Raw genomic sequence first — 14,728 nt, 5'->3', positions numbered from 1 at the left:
TATTCATAAAACAAACATAAAGGCTTATAAAATCGATGGATTGTGGCTAGCGGCGGAATTCAGGACGAGCGTTTCTTCCTGCTAGGGACTTGTAAGCTGAATATGCCTGTATCACGGAGTTGATAATAACTCCGGATTTCAGACACAGTACCTTTGCATTCAAAAGTTAGACTCATCATTCACTTAGCTACTGCATCCAGTTAGCCACTAGTTTGTCCGACGGGTATGAATTTAAATTACTTTTTTAGTTGTTCCATGTTGATATTTTTGTTTGACTTTTGATCGGTCTTAGTTGGCATATGTACATCATATAAGGATTGCCTCGATATAACTATTTTGTCACAAACGTTTTAGAGGTTCACTGGCTTATGAAATAATAAATACTTCCACCACTAGTTTTATTCAAATTATCGACTATCTTTTCTCCATTGATTTCATTTTTTTTACTGAAATTTGATGTATTACCATTTTAATTACTTTAGATCTAAGTCATGTCACTGAATGATGTCATATTAGACCATGAATCAAATCAATGTCTATTTGTATGCGCTAAGTGTGGAGCAGAATATGTTACACGAGATATGTTAGCTATGCATATGATGGATAGTGCACGTGCTGGAATGTGTGTAGAAACTGATGCAACCACTAATGCATCAAATGTGAACAATAATAATAATCACAAGACAACTCTCTGTGAAGATCTAGTTGATTCAGATAAACTTATCACACAGAAACATGATGCAGTATCAAACAATTTTGATCTTCCACCGTATCGTTCTTCTTTATCAAGTTGGATAGGTGAAAGAACTGAACCAATATTTAATATATTATTCAATCAACTCACTTTACCGAATCTATATTCTATACAAAATTCTACACCAATTAATAATAACAATAATAACATTAACGATATAAACAGTCCTCATGCAAATCCGAAAAACTGTAAATCCTTATCAGGATACGAAGGTAATATACCTTCTCTTAGAGGATGTCAAATAAATCCAGATGATTCTTCATCATTTATAGATATGCAAAAAAGTGAATGTCTACATAGTCTACTGTTGAATTCTAAGTATCCAACAAATAATATTTCGTCAAATATAAAGATGAATTTAATTCGGTCTTTAAAAGTTAATGAAACTGATGTATTTCCAAAATCAACAATAAAAGACAGTTTTCAATTCATGAATGAAAAATCTATCTCGAACGATAATAAAACTAAACTGAAAAATGTTCCTAATGAAGTTGTAACAAGTCAAACATCGACATCATCAGTGTATTCTTTTGTAAAATCTCTTACTGGACGTAATGCTATATCAACCTCAAATCGTGATATTTCAAAATCATTGAATTTCTCACCAGGCACACAGTTAACTAATGATGACCAAAAATTTATAAATAACGTTCAATGTAAATCTCATAGAGAAAACCAAGATTTTAATAGTCAAGAAAGTTTGAGAATTGCTATTCCAGATTCAAATGTAAAATGTATTGAGAACCATAGAGTTTCTAAGTGTAGTGAGTTGTTTGAAGATGTTAAGAGATCTGAGAATTTTGATCACCCCATCAAAATAAAAAGAAGTCGATCATTGCCCTCACCACGAGGATTAGGAAGTCAACAAAGAAATTGTGAAATGAATTATTCGGTTTTGGAAGGAAACAACCGATTTTTGAATACAAGTAATATGAACGACGGTAGTAGTGTTTTTCATAAGGTGAAGAGAATATTCTTAAAGTTGGGATGAAAATAATTTAACTTAGTTTATAGTTTAGTAATGTCTTCTCACTTTTAATACAGTATGAAAGTCTTAAAATATTCTTAGGCTATTTTGTGTTGATATCCTGTATCATGTTGTATAGACATTATTGATGATTGAAATTTATCTGAAAAGTTGCGATTTAGTCATCAATTCGAATGGTATTGAATAGTGGTAAATATTTTTTAAAGTTAAATTGATTGGAGCCAAGTGACAGGAAGTCTTAGACTTAGTTTATGTATTAGTTGAATAAATATTGTCGACTAATATTAGATGTCATCAGAAGGGGGTTTGTGGAGATTTTGGTAATTTTATAGTTGAAATCATGAATCAGTTGAAGCTAGACCAACATGGAAAACCTGGAAGCACTGGACGGCCGTTTCTTCCCATTGTGGGACTCCTCAGCAGTGCGCATCCATCAGATGTATTTATTTTTAGTACAGTGGCGTTCCTAAGCGGCGATTTGTAATTAACTGATATATAAATTTATTAGTATTACCTTAATTCAATTAATTTCTGTTGATCAAATCAAACCACTCAATAAGTGTGAAATAGATAATAGTATTCTGGGAAACTTAACCAGTCATACCTCCAACATAATCCGTCTGAAGTAGAAGAGTAGTGTAAAAAAGCATATATTAAATTTAGACAGTTCTTATTTGACTATTCATTTTGTTAAAAACTCGTTATAGTGAATAAGATGTAAATATATTTTGATCGCAAATCCTTTATTTCATATCTACACAATATTTTCAGTAAAGTTAATGTATTGAAAACAGAATGAATTGGATTATATGTTAAAGATATGTCCAGGTGATGAATATTAACCAGTAGGGAAAATAGGTTTAAGGCTTTTTCCTCATGGCCTCCAAACTCCTCACACTGTTTAAAAATGCACTTAAAAATATAATTTGGGTCATATTTTCATTTATACATGATACTCTCAGAAGTGTATACAGATTTGTAAATCATGGTTTGAAGCGATAACACTCAAGTTACATAGCTTGAACAAATTTATGAGACATCTGTCTTCATCAATTTATTTTACTCTTCACGTGGTATTTGTTAATCAATTCGTTAACCAATTCTATTAATACCATTGTAAACTCAAGTTTCTCTCCTGAGCATAACCTACTTTATATAAAGAACCATTATGGAGCTAATGATGTAGTTAACAGAATAAAACGGTGACATTTGAATTATTTTATATCACAAGAGTCTGTATTTCATATGATCTTCACAACTGGTAACATCTACACATGGCTTTAAGGTGGAATTGATCGTGTCATCCATATTTCGTTTTAGGACTGATCATGATTGACCACAACTGTAGATTATTTAATTTTTACAATATAACTACAAAATAAGTCTATTTGTAGAATACTAATGAACTACCTGGAAAGAATATATAAACTAGACCTCAAGTTACCCAGTTTACTAACAAATATGTTCAGTTATAGATATTTACTAGTATTTTGAAAAAGGTACTTGAAAATTATGCTTATGTTGCCACAGAATAGTCACTAAATTTGAGTTCACTTGGTATTGTTTGTTTGAATCTCCCCATTGATTTTTGGGACTGCAACTGGTCAGTCTCTTATTGGCATATGTGCATACTGTGAGTATTGCCTCGATATAGCCTTAATTCACAAGCATTATAAGCAAAGATGAACAGTGGCTATATTGAGGCAATACGCACAGCACACTCACATGCCAATAAGAGACTGATCAATTGCATTCCCAAAAATCAATGGTAAGATTTGAACAAACAATACCAAGTGAATTTAAACCTCATCCCAATGCACAAGCAAGTGGCTATCAGGACTCAGTATCTGAGTGGATAACGCGATGGCGTTTGAAGCGAAAGGTCCCACAGTTAAAATCAACTCTGAGATGCGGGTAGATCCAGCTGACGAGTCCCAAATAAGACGAAACGCGTGTCTTGGAATCCACTGCTAGCCACTGTTCATTTTTGCTTATAGTCACTAGATCTATTTGAATTTTATTGCGTCAAAAAATTCCTGTTGTTTTTCTTTCATTAATTATAAATAGATACGACGTGATCGCAGGTGTTATAAGAAATCGGGCTTTAAAAATTTGCGTAAATTTGTAAATTACAATTTATCCAAGCTCAATATTTTGAAAAATTCACATTTTGTATCCGAAATGCATCATGATAAAATAGGTACGAATTCAAACTGTTACAATGACACAGAAACTGCTATGAATATTCACAATAACAGTGAAATGAACAATCAAAATATCAGTAAAGTTGAACACTTTCAACCAATTTTCCCATACATTTGTGAATATTGTCAAATCGGATTTGTTCAGCAAGCTTTATATTGTTTACACATGGGAATGCACTGTGTAAATAACCCATTGAAATGTAATATGTGTGCACAAAACTGTCTAGATGTTTATGACTTTATTGGACATACAATGCATTTTTGACTAACTGATAAATTATTTATATTTAACATGCCAATTATTGATAAATGCTTATCCTTCAAATGTTGGTTTATGGTTTTTGAAATCGAAAATCATATAAGTCTTTTTTATCCCATTACGGATTATTTATAGACAGTTGAATCTAGGTTGATGTTATATATTGATTTATGAATGGATAATTATAGTATAATTAGGTAATGGATACTATCTTGTCAATGTTTAGTTTACACTTTAATCGTAGTGGAATTGCTGATGAGTTTTTGCACGAAGAGTAAATAAATAATAGAAGTTTCCTGGTACTTAATAAGACCTATTTTCGGACAATACTAAACTTAAAGGTAATTTATATTAGATATTCTTAACAATATTAAGCGGAAATATACTTCAATGTTCAACCAAACAGCCATAGGAATACCTATAAACACTGGTTTAGTACATTTGCTTACCCTATGAATAGATGAAAAAGCTTTTACTAGAAGAAAAGGCTTAAGTTTCCCTTTTTGCTTCTACAGAGAAACAAAGTACTAAACGAATTAAATGAAGAAACCGAAAGTGACTGAAAAGTTATCATTTCAAAAAGTATGCAGTATGAGAAATAGATACAACTTGTCAGCTGAAAGACACATAAAAAGCAGTTTACATGTAGCCAAAATTATACGAACAAGAATAACAGACGTTTGATATTTTATACATGGTTTAGAGGGATACTAAACTGTGTTTATGATAAATTTGGATAGTATAATAAGAAGACGAAGATGATGAAGACTGTGTTGTATATTATTGCAGTACATTTCGGATAATATGACTACACATATGCCTTTTTATTATTTTACATGTGTGCATCACCACACCTACATAGGGAGGAGCAAATATGATTTGTATTTACCAAAATGATTACAAAAACAAATAAAATCGAATGATCTAGTAATAGTAGATGATAAACATCCATCGTCTTTTGTTGTTTAACGTAGTTGAAACAAGTCATAAGATTGATAATTACTCGGTTTTGAGGCTCTGCACATAAGTGTTCAAGGCCGCATATCAAGGTTTATTGAAGCCTTGAGCTTATGAAAATTTAAACCCCTTCATGAGTTCAAAAAAACAGTTTCTCCTCAAACCTAAACCCACCTTGGTAATATTATTCTATTATCCAGACTGGTTAGTTTCACATTATTTTCAAGATTATTCTCTTTACTATTTTTGTTTTCTCTTACGTTCCACCTGTTCAGCTGACTAATTTTTAATTTTTCCATAAAAATTTTGCTAACAAGTATTTGTGTAATCAAACTGTTCGGCATGTATTGCGCAAATAAATCACACAGTTCCGAAAATCTTGTTCTTCTTGTTACATTTAATGACGTGAATTTAGTCAGTTCTACTTCCTTAGAAACAAAAATTCATGTGCCAATGAACTTTAATAATTATTAAACTTGTGAAATCGAAAAAATGATCACTGCATTCCACGGTATGAGTTTAAATATTTTAGGGATTTTTAGTTGTATCATAATTGGTTGTGTCAGGAAGCATTGAATTAGTTGTGTTCACGTGATTACTTACAACGACTTAACAACTGGATGCCCATCCTCTGATGATGAGTCATGTCATTCAATGTTTACCGTGGATTTTTTCTGTCCTTATAACAATTTAATGATGTGAATAATTAAGAAAATTCTACTAAATGTAAACAAATTTAGATTAAATAATTCAACTACTAAATAGTAATTTAAGTAGAAATGACATTTTCACCAAATGTTTTTATGTAGGCTCAGTCAGCAATTCACAATGATGAAGAGAGTATTAGGTCCTGGAAACAGTTAACTGGTTATTTTGGGTCCAGTAGAATCCAATCGTTATATGGTGGAGTGAAAGTTTGTGCAAAGCGATTTTCAACACGCGATAACCTGGAATAAATATTATCATTTTCACTGAATATGCTCCTTGTTATATTTTATAAAATCTTATTAATTAGCGTTTTACATGTATGCACCAGAAAATTAACCATACGATCAAGGTATATAATCACTGCACCGAATTCGAACATTGGTATGGCTTCATCGAATTGAAATATCATACAGATCTTGAGTGATTATTGGTTACTGCTCTAAATTTAGGTTTAAGAACGGTTTTTAAATGATTAATAACTGTCTTTTGATATGAATAGTTATGGTATTTAACGATAAAAGTTATCGTGATTGAGTAATACGTAGCAAAGGAGGATAGATCCACTATTGAGGCCGTAGCGGTTGGTTGATTTATTAATTTGGTTCCATTTTTTCTAATAATACTGAATCGTGTAGTTTCTTGTTGTTTTAATTGATGTGTAATTTTCGAGAGAAAAGAGAGAAATCTCCATGTCTAAACAATGCTGACGGATACATTTACGCTAAATTCTCAGGCCGGATCAGTATTAGTCATCATAAAATTTATGTGTGGGCCAGTGTAGTTCCGTAAAACTCAGAACATTCCCCACGCTTTTATCGTAGAGTTGTACATGGTCTACAAGGCAGTGGAGTGGCGTCAAGAGCTGTCGTTCTACATTAGCTGGTGCAAAGGCATAGGTTCATACGCGGTTCGACCCTTCAGTGTCCTGGGGTCCATGCTCATCGTGGGTTTAGAATCAAGGTTTTTCAACTACCACAGTTGGACCTCCTGTATCCACCATCTTGACTTTAGCATTGGACGTTCGCTTTTCATCCTCTCACTTCTGAAAACAATACAGTTTCTGCAAGAGAGCTATAAGAGGAAATTCCTTGACAGCAATTATAATTTTGAGGTCCTATGAGAGGATACTTAGATGGAAAATGGACCTTCCCCTACTTTTGACCGTTCAACGACACTTAGGGGAACTAAACAGTAGATACTGATAAAATTACTGATAAATCGACAGTCACGTGAAAAAATGAAATATAATACAGCTATTATAGCTTTCAAAATACAGAAAAGTAGAAGCTTTTACTGTCACGTGAGTCTGTACTATTTATAACACTTTAAAACATCCCTATTTCAAATGTGTAAAAAGAGTACTTATATAAATCTCAGAAAGCTTCTATTTCTGTTTTCTAAATTTAATAATTTAGAATTACTTTATTTATCTATGAAAAAGCAAAGAAAAGTACTAGCAAATGCATTGTGATACTATCAACATTAAAAATTGAAAACAACTTTTACGAAATTGTTAACAACTAAATTTATTCAGATTAAATCTCCTGATTGTTGAATATTGAAACATATATTCATTATATCCACTTAGTGTTGTTTGTTTGAATCTTTCCATTGATTTTTGGGACTGCAACTGGTCAGTCTCTTATTGGCATATGTGCATACTGTGCGTATTGCCTCGATATAGCCTTAATTCACAAGCATTATAAACAAAGATGGATAGTGGCTAGCAGTGGAATCCAGGACGCGCCTTTCGTCCTATTTGGATGTACCTGCATCTCAGAAGTGGATAACGCGATGGCGTTTAAAGCGAAAGGTACTGGGTTCGAGTGACAGAGTGAACATCAACTCTGGGATGCAGGTACATTCAGCTGATGAGTCCCAAATAGGTCGAAAGGCACGTCCTTGATTCCACTGCTATCCACTATCCATCTTTGCTTATAAAATATTCATTATGTTAAAACATATTTGGTAGTAAATTTAACGTACATACAGTAAATAGAAATCATTACATCAGCTACAATAAACATATTTTCAATGTGAATTATAAGTTTTGATATACATTGTAACCTGAAAGCAGGGATTAGGTAGACAAGTCTGGAAAATTCAATAACTTTACTCTGGTTAAAAAATCTTTACCTTTATGTAGGACTCTATCTTGATAACGGAGGTCACCAATTTAAGAAAAATGATTTCTACATATGACATCATTATATGTTGACGTGCGTTTCGTCTAAAAAATGCGTTCAATACACTTAAAATTAATTTGATGGTTTTATTAGCCTTATCAAAACATTTAGGAAACTTGACTGTTCTTCACAAAGTTATTGGAGTATGGCATGTGTTTCCGTGCTTTTGTATTAACAACTGTGGCTGTTTAGAGTGTTGAGGAAGTGATTTAATGTTAGGGATCTCTAGAAGTCTTATATATGTTCATTAGCATATACATTGAATGTATAAATTGATAGTAATTTGTTTTAATAGGTGGTGAATGTAAATGAAAAACTACTTGATTAGTTTATCAAAATAATTCGTCAGAAAAAAACGCATTTCCATCAGACGTCATTAAGTCAAGATAATTTTAGAAGCTCAATAACTTAAATTATAAATCCCTAATTTCACTAATAATGTAACTTTAAGATCTGGATTGTTCTGTGCTTAATTTTGATCACCTGATTTGAGGCCTGTAAACACACATCACTAAGTATGACTAAATATTTACTCTTAATGTATATCTAATTTACTATACTAAAAATGTTTTTCTTTTTGGTTGATAAGAGTCAGAGCTTTGTTATTTGTTGAATAAATGGTTACTAGGTTAATGTGTATGTGTTTCATTTGCTTATTAAAACAGAGTAATAACTGGGATTCTCATTTCGGTCAATGATATGACGAAATGCTGATGGTCACTGAAAAACAATCGGGTTGTAAAATGTTTATTCTGAAAATGCACATGTATAACAGTCGATTTATGAAAGTATATTAATTTCATTACTAGTCAGTATTTTACTTAAAATGCAAATATGCTAATTTCTTGAACAGTGGTCAGTCAGTCAGCTACAACGTAGGACCAGGCACATATATGCATCAGTCCAAGTTGCCACACCTCATTAGCACAACAAGGTGGAGGCCAGATTCATAGACGCAGTTACTTCAATGGTAGTAATATATATAAGAAAGGTTGTGTATAAGGATATAGTACAGGAAGAAAGAACTAGTTGATAGAAAGAAGGATGTAAAGCAACTCAAATCTCACAGTTTAAGGGAAGACAAAGGGTGTATACACCTACTCCATTGTGATTGATTCTGAACCGTGCCACTCAGAGTCTCCAACCGTTGGTTGCGATAGTCACGCAGATCCCAACCAGGTATTCTGCATCTACCAACGTGGCTCAGACCAGAAGTTAATAACTTCAAGGACTGATGCCACGTTTTGGTTAGGCAAAATAAAATTTATTATCAAGACAAATTTTCAATTTAAATGCAATAAGTCAAATTTATTTCCTGTCCAAAATGTTTTCTGTTCAGTCAGCCTCTGCCAAAAAATCTAAGTGAATTTTCTAGTTAAAAATATCAAGCTGATAAGATCAGAATGTAAATAAAATATGTGTACTATGTGAGGAATTCGGGATAGGAAAATATTACTTGTAAGAAATACCGTCTTTAAACTCTGTTTCTGGGGTCATTGTTTTCACTATGGATGGTATCCTATTGTATATTTGGGAAAGGTACAAACACCACTTGTTGTGAGATGCATTTCTCAGAAGTAGTACTGATTTGGTTTTAATAGTGAAAAGTCATATTTGTTTTAACAGAAAGATTATTATTCGCAGTAACTATTATAACATTAAGCATCTTTTTAAAAAATAAGTCTCAATAATTAAATATCTTGGTTATCAGTCCTTAATAAATTTAGTCTGAGCTTTCAAAGGCTATATTTTGTAATGACTATATGATGAATGATATCCACTAGTTCTAAGACTAAGGATACGGTTAACAATGATCCAGAGATTATTTATTCTACTGTAATATCGCTTATCTCCACCTAGTTCAATGATCTAAATTATAAGGGTCACGTTTATGTTATTATTTTTTAACTATTAAGTACTCATTTTACAGTAAATTGATTAATTAAGTATTTCAGACAAAGTCATCATAAGAGATAATAAATATTCTTGCTCGTGAGATTTAAAATTCCTTTCATATCAGGACAGGAATATTTTAAGGTACTTTTTTTATAAATTTTAAATAACATGAGACTAATCTTTAAAATTCATTCTACCTGAACAAAATTGGTCCTCTTTTTTCGAAATACTTGTGGTTAGTCTTGGATATATGAAAGTGAAGGGTCTTTTGAAACAAAAATGAAACCAAATCGTTTAAAATAAATGTAAAACAAAACCTATTCTTGATTTAGGCCTGAGATTAAAAAGACAAAAGCAGACTAAGTGGATTTCTGTTTTCAAAAAACTAATCTCTGCTTCAAAATCCACTCAAGGTAACATTATCTCAAGGGTAGTAGGTTGAAAAACTTAAAATAACAAGGACTTTTATTTCATAGATAGGGGACATAAGTTGGATATCCATTCAGCCAAACCTGCGTTCATGAGAAGAGCATGACAAACCTTTTATCATCACAGAACATGTAATCTTAATCAAATCTATTTATTTGTTACATAATCTAATAATTTACTCATTATTTGGCGTTCTCTCATTATTATCAAAAATGTTTTTGTGGATATTGTAGTAATTTTAATAGTTGAGATCACGAATCAATTGAAGCTAGACCACCATCGAAAACCTGGAAGCACTGGACGGCCGTTTCGTCTTTTTATGAGACTCCTCGGCAGTGCGCGTCCACTAACACCGTTGGGTGCCAGCTCAGTGGTCTAGTGGTCAAGCGCTCGCGCGCGAAACTGATAGGTCCTGGGTTCGAACCTCGCAAGGCGGGATCGTGAATGCGCACTGCTGAGGAGTCTTACAATAGGACGAAACGGCCGTTCTCTCATTATGTTAAGACAGTTAATTATGGAATTACGTATTTTCATGTGATCAGTACTCAGCATAACTTCACATACTTTAATCCGCAACCATTTTCACCAAAATATAAAAAAAATACGTCAATCTTAGTTGTATTTAGCACCGTATATTTCGTGAACTTTTCCACTTTCTGTGTCTTTTTCCTTCATTTTGTACATGGATATAAAAATTACGAAGTAAAAATGACAATGATTTGTCTATAACATTATTCAGTGTTTATTTGAGTTGATTGAATCTGATAAAAATCAGTGAAATAAAATAGATTCACAATACTCCACAAATTGTGTTGCTGTTAATTGGCTGAAATTTATCAGAAGAACTGATTAAATAAGTAAATATATATATGAACAAACTGTATTATTTATTCAAGAGGGTTCATATGTGATGCAGTTAATAGACATGTTACCACGATGTATTCAAAGAGAGAAAGGATGTGGATTAAATTCATCACTTTTATCGCAAAGTGTCAATCCACTGTAAATTAAACGAAATCAGGTGGTTTTATTTTCAATAGTATTAATTCCTTCCATTTAGTAATCTAATATAACAACTTTGATAAATAATCAATGTATTCCATATGAAATGACCAACAGGAATTTTTAAAACTTTCAGTATCATTTATAATAGGTATATTTCGTCAAGAAGAAGTGTACTTCTTTCAGAGTTCAAAATTGATCACATTCGATAATATCAAATTATGTTTAATACATACAAATTCACAGAATAAGTAAACTATTAATAATAAAGAAAAATATTGGTTTAATATTATGATTGAAACCTGAGATATTTTAGAATCTTGGAAAGCTAAAGTTTGTTTTACTTAGATTAAGTAAAAATTACTTTCATTGTTATTCAGACGCTATATATATATTGTTAAGTCTTTTACATTCTTTATCCTTATCCATATCTATTCGACTACTTTGCGTATTGTTTTATACTACTTATTAATACTCCGTAAATGGTTATATTCTTAGCAATTTCTACACTTATGTTGTAACTCAAGTTTGCCGTGTTATTTCCTGAGATATGTACATATACTGATAAAATTTATTGTATTTATCATTATAATTACTTTATCTCAATCATTGTAATATTTATTCACAATTTGTGTATTTGTTTAACTCTTGTTTGAACGCAACAGTTTTGTTATTATTCGCTCCTGGTTCAGCTTTTGTTTGTTGATAAACTGTTACCAAGTTTAGACACAGCTAACAGCTGTCTTTTTTACTATCGTATGATGTAATTATTCGTTGTGTTACTTTTATAGGAAACCGTTTTTTATTTCATACAAAAGAACTCGGTAAACGCCATAGACATGTCAAAAGTTGAGGTTTGTAACTAATTTTTGTATATTATTCAATAAAGAATCGCTATTTTGGACAAATTGTTGTTTTGTGGACTTCGATTTTGCGCATATCTCGATTGGGTGACTTGGATGCTTCGATAGAACCAATATATATATATATATATATGCGCATAAACAACTGGATAAATTTTCCGCTTAATTACTCACTTGTATCTGAATAAAGAAACAATATTTGATCTAAATTATTAAAAAAAGTCGTGACATACCATTTTGTTCCCAAAGTGATTTATTCATTTTTCACAAAAAAAAAATAAAATTAAGTTACTCATGCAATTTTTACTTGAATTATTTTTCAATATAAAACTCATTTTTGATAAATAAAAAGAAAAAGAAAATAAAACGAAAATTACTAATATAAGTTAATCAGTCAGAGATGTAAAAATTCATTGGATGTAAAATAAAAACAAAATTTTGAATAATTCCATAAAGAATATAAGACAGTATTAGTAAGACATTTATCACTATCAAAATATGTTTTTTTTTTCAAAATATTATTTAGTATTTAAAGATGGATAGTGGCTAGCAGTGGAATCCATGATGCGCGTTTCGTCCTATTTAGGACTCGTCAGCTGGATGTACCTGCATCTCAGAGTTGATGTTCACTCTTGGATTCAAACCCAGTACCTTTCACTTCAAACGCCATTGCGTTATCCACTCAGCTACTGAGTCCTGATAGCCACTTGCTTGTGCAATGGGGTGAAGTTTAAATTCACTTAGTATTGCCACTGTCTATCTTTACTTACAATGCTTGTGGATTAAGGCTATATCGAGGCAATACGCACAGTATGCACATATGCCAATAAGAGACTGACCAGTTGCAGTCCTAAACATCAATGGGAAGATTGAAACAAACAATACTAAATGAACTATTTAGTATTTATTTTCATTTGTTACAACAGTTAAATTTGTTCACTATTCATGGTTAATCACATATTTTGTTTTGTTGTTGTTGTTCAGTCAATTAAACTATAGTAAATTTGTTATGATCGTCTCAATGTAATTAGCTCTTGAAACTATTTCATACTGAAAATTAGTTTATTTTAGACTAATACAATCTTTCTAGAATGAATATAGTTAGTTGATGGATCATCAATCTTTTTATTGGCAAAAATAAAGATCTAAAAGAGTTTTTTTAATGAAATTATTCATTATCATATAAGAATTTTGGTCTAAATTTCATTGAATAATTTCATAGTGTTTGGGCACCTAGTTTAATGTGAGACATTAAGAAAGAATAATGTTTTTTAAAATCTCAGCGAATGAACTTGAAGTAAATTCAACGTTTCGCTTAGCGATCTGGTCTATGTTTTTTTGTTAACATTGATTGAATGACTTATTGAGTATACAGTTAATCAGAGAACCATATATTTTTATTTATATTTGATAATTTTAATGTTTGATTATATTTCCTTGTAAAAGTTTGGACCAGATTGCCGGGCAAAATGTTGAATTTACTTTAAGTCCATTCGCTGAGATTTTACAAATATATTCTTCCTTCCTTCTTATTCATTTTCATTTTTCTAGGTTATATGCAGCGGTAACTAATATCTATGTAAATACTCTATGGAAAGTGTACTCATTCATGTTATACAAAGTTTATTTATGATTTCATTCGTTTCTTTTTTCCATACAAACTTTTAGTCATAAAAATCTGAAAAGTTATAAAATTTAACGATTGGTTACTTTTATTTCTTTTTTTACCAAAAATTGTTTCAAAATTTTAACATTACATTATGTATCCTTTTAGCCATAATGCTTATCGAAGAAAGTATGTTTTATTGGTTTGTTATGTAAACAGTAAAATCTTGTTTAAAAATATACTTGTGTTTTTTTTGTGTAAAAAAATTAAAGTACATGTTGTTTGAAACAGTTTAACATTTTCTAGTTACCATTTTCTTGAAAAGCTTTCAAATTATTATTTCTTTTTTCATTCAGTTTAAGTTGTCATGGTTAATAAAATATGTCATTACTCTCAATAAAAACAGTTCATGTCAATAAGAAAAATTTAATATCCCTTTCTAAGAAATGTCAAAAACGTTTTGATTCTTTTGCACACTAGTGGTTGCATTATATTTCGATTCGTTCTGACTTCATTTTGTATTAATATCTCTGATAAGAGATATAATAGTTTCAAGTTTGAAGTGAGGATATAAACATTTGTCAACTAGTGGACACCTTGGATTCTGACTCAGTATATCTTAGCTTAGTTAAACAAAGAATTTATTGCTAAGTTTACCAGTTAAAAGGATTCATAAAATGAGAGATAAGAGAAAATTGTTTGTTTCTTTAATGAAGATTTCAGCGTGTAGTTTAAGTTTTTAGTAAAAAGAGAAAAACTTATAAGAACGACTGCAGATATGATTTTTGATGGCATTTTGAAATTAACTGAATAACGAAATCGATCATGGTATTCCATCTTTTACTTACTTACTTACTTATGGGATAGGAGGGCTAG

The 14,728-nt window shown here is 31.2% G+C and overlaps 1 protein-coding gene across 1 annotated transcript; it reads left to right on the top strand.

Annotated features, from left to right (window-relative positions):
• Window positions 1–491: 491 nt before the first annotated feature.
• Smp_009020 (putative rac guanyl-nucleotide exchange factor) lies at window positions 492–4,211 on the top strand (the record flags this gene model as incomplete). Its single annotated transcript, XM_018796702.1, has 2 exons — window positions 492–1,715; window positions 3,810–4,211. The coding sequence occupies 2 exons, from the start codon at window positions 492–494 to the stop codon at window positions 4,209–4,211; spliced, it is 1,626 nt and encodes a 541-aa protein (XP_018651818.1).
• Window positions 4,212–14,728: the final 10,517 nt, after the last annotated feature.

The sequence above is a fragment of the Schistosoma mansoni genome, chromosome 4 (genome assembly GCF_000237925.1).
Source record: "Schistosoma mansoni strain Puerto Rico chromosome 4, complete genome".
Lineage (NCBI taxonomy): Eukaryota > Metazoa > Platyhelminthes > Trematoda > Strigeidida > Schistosomatidae > Schistosoma > Schistosoma mansoni.
Note: the sequence above shows the minus strand (reverse complement) of the source record. Positions and strands in the feature narration are given on the sequence as shown.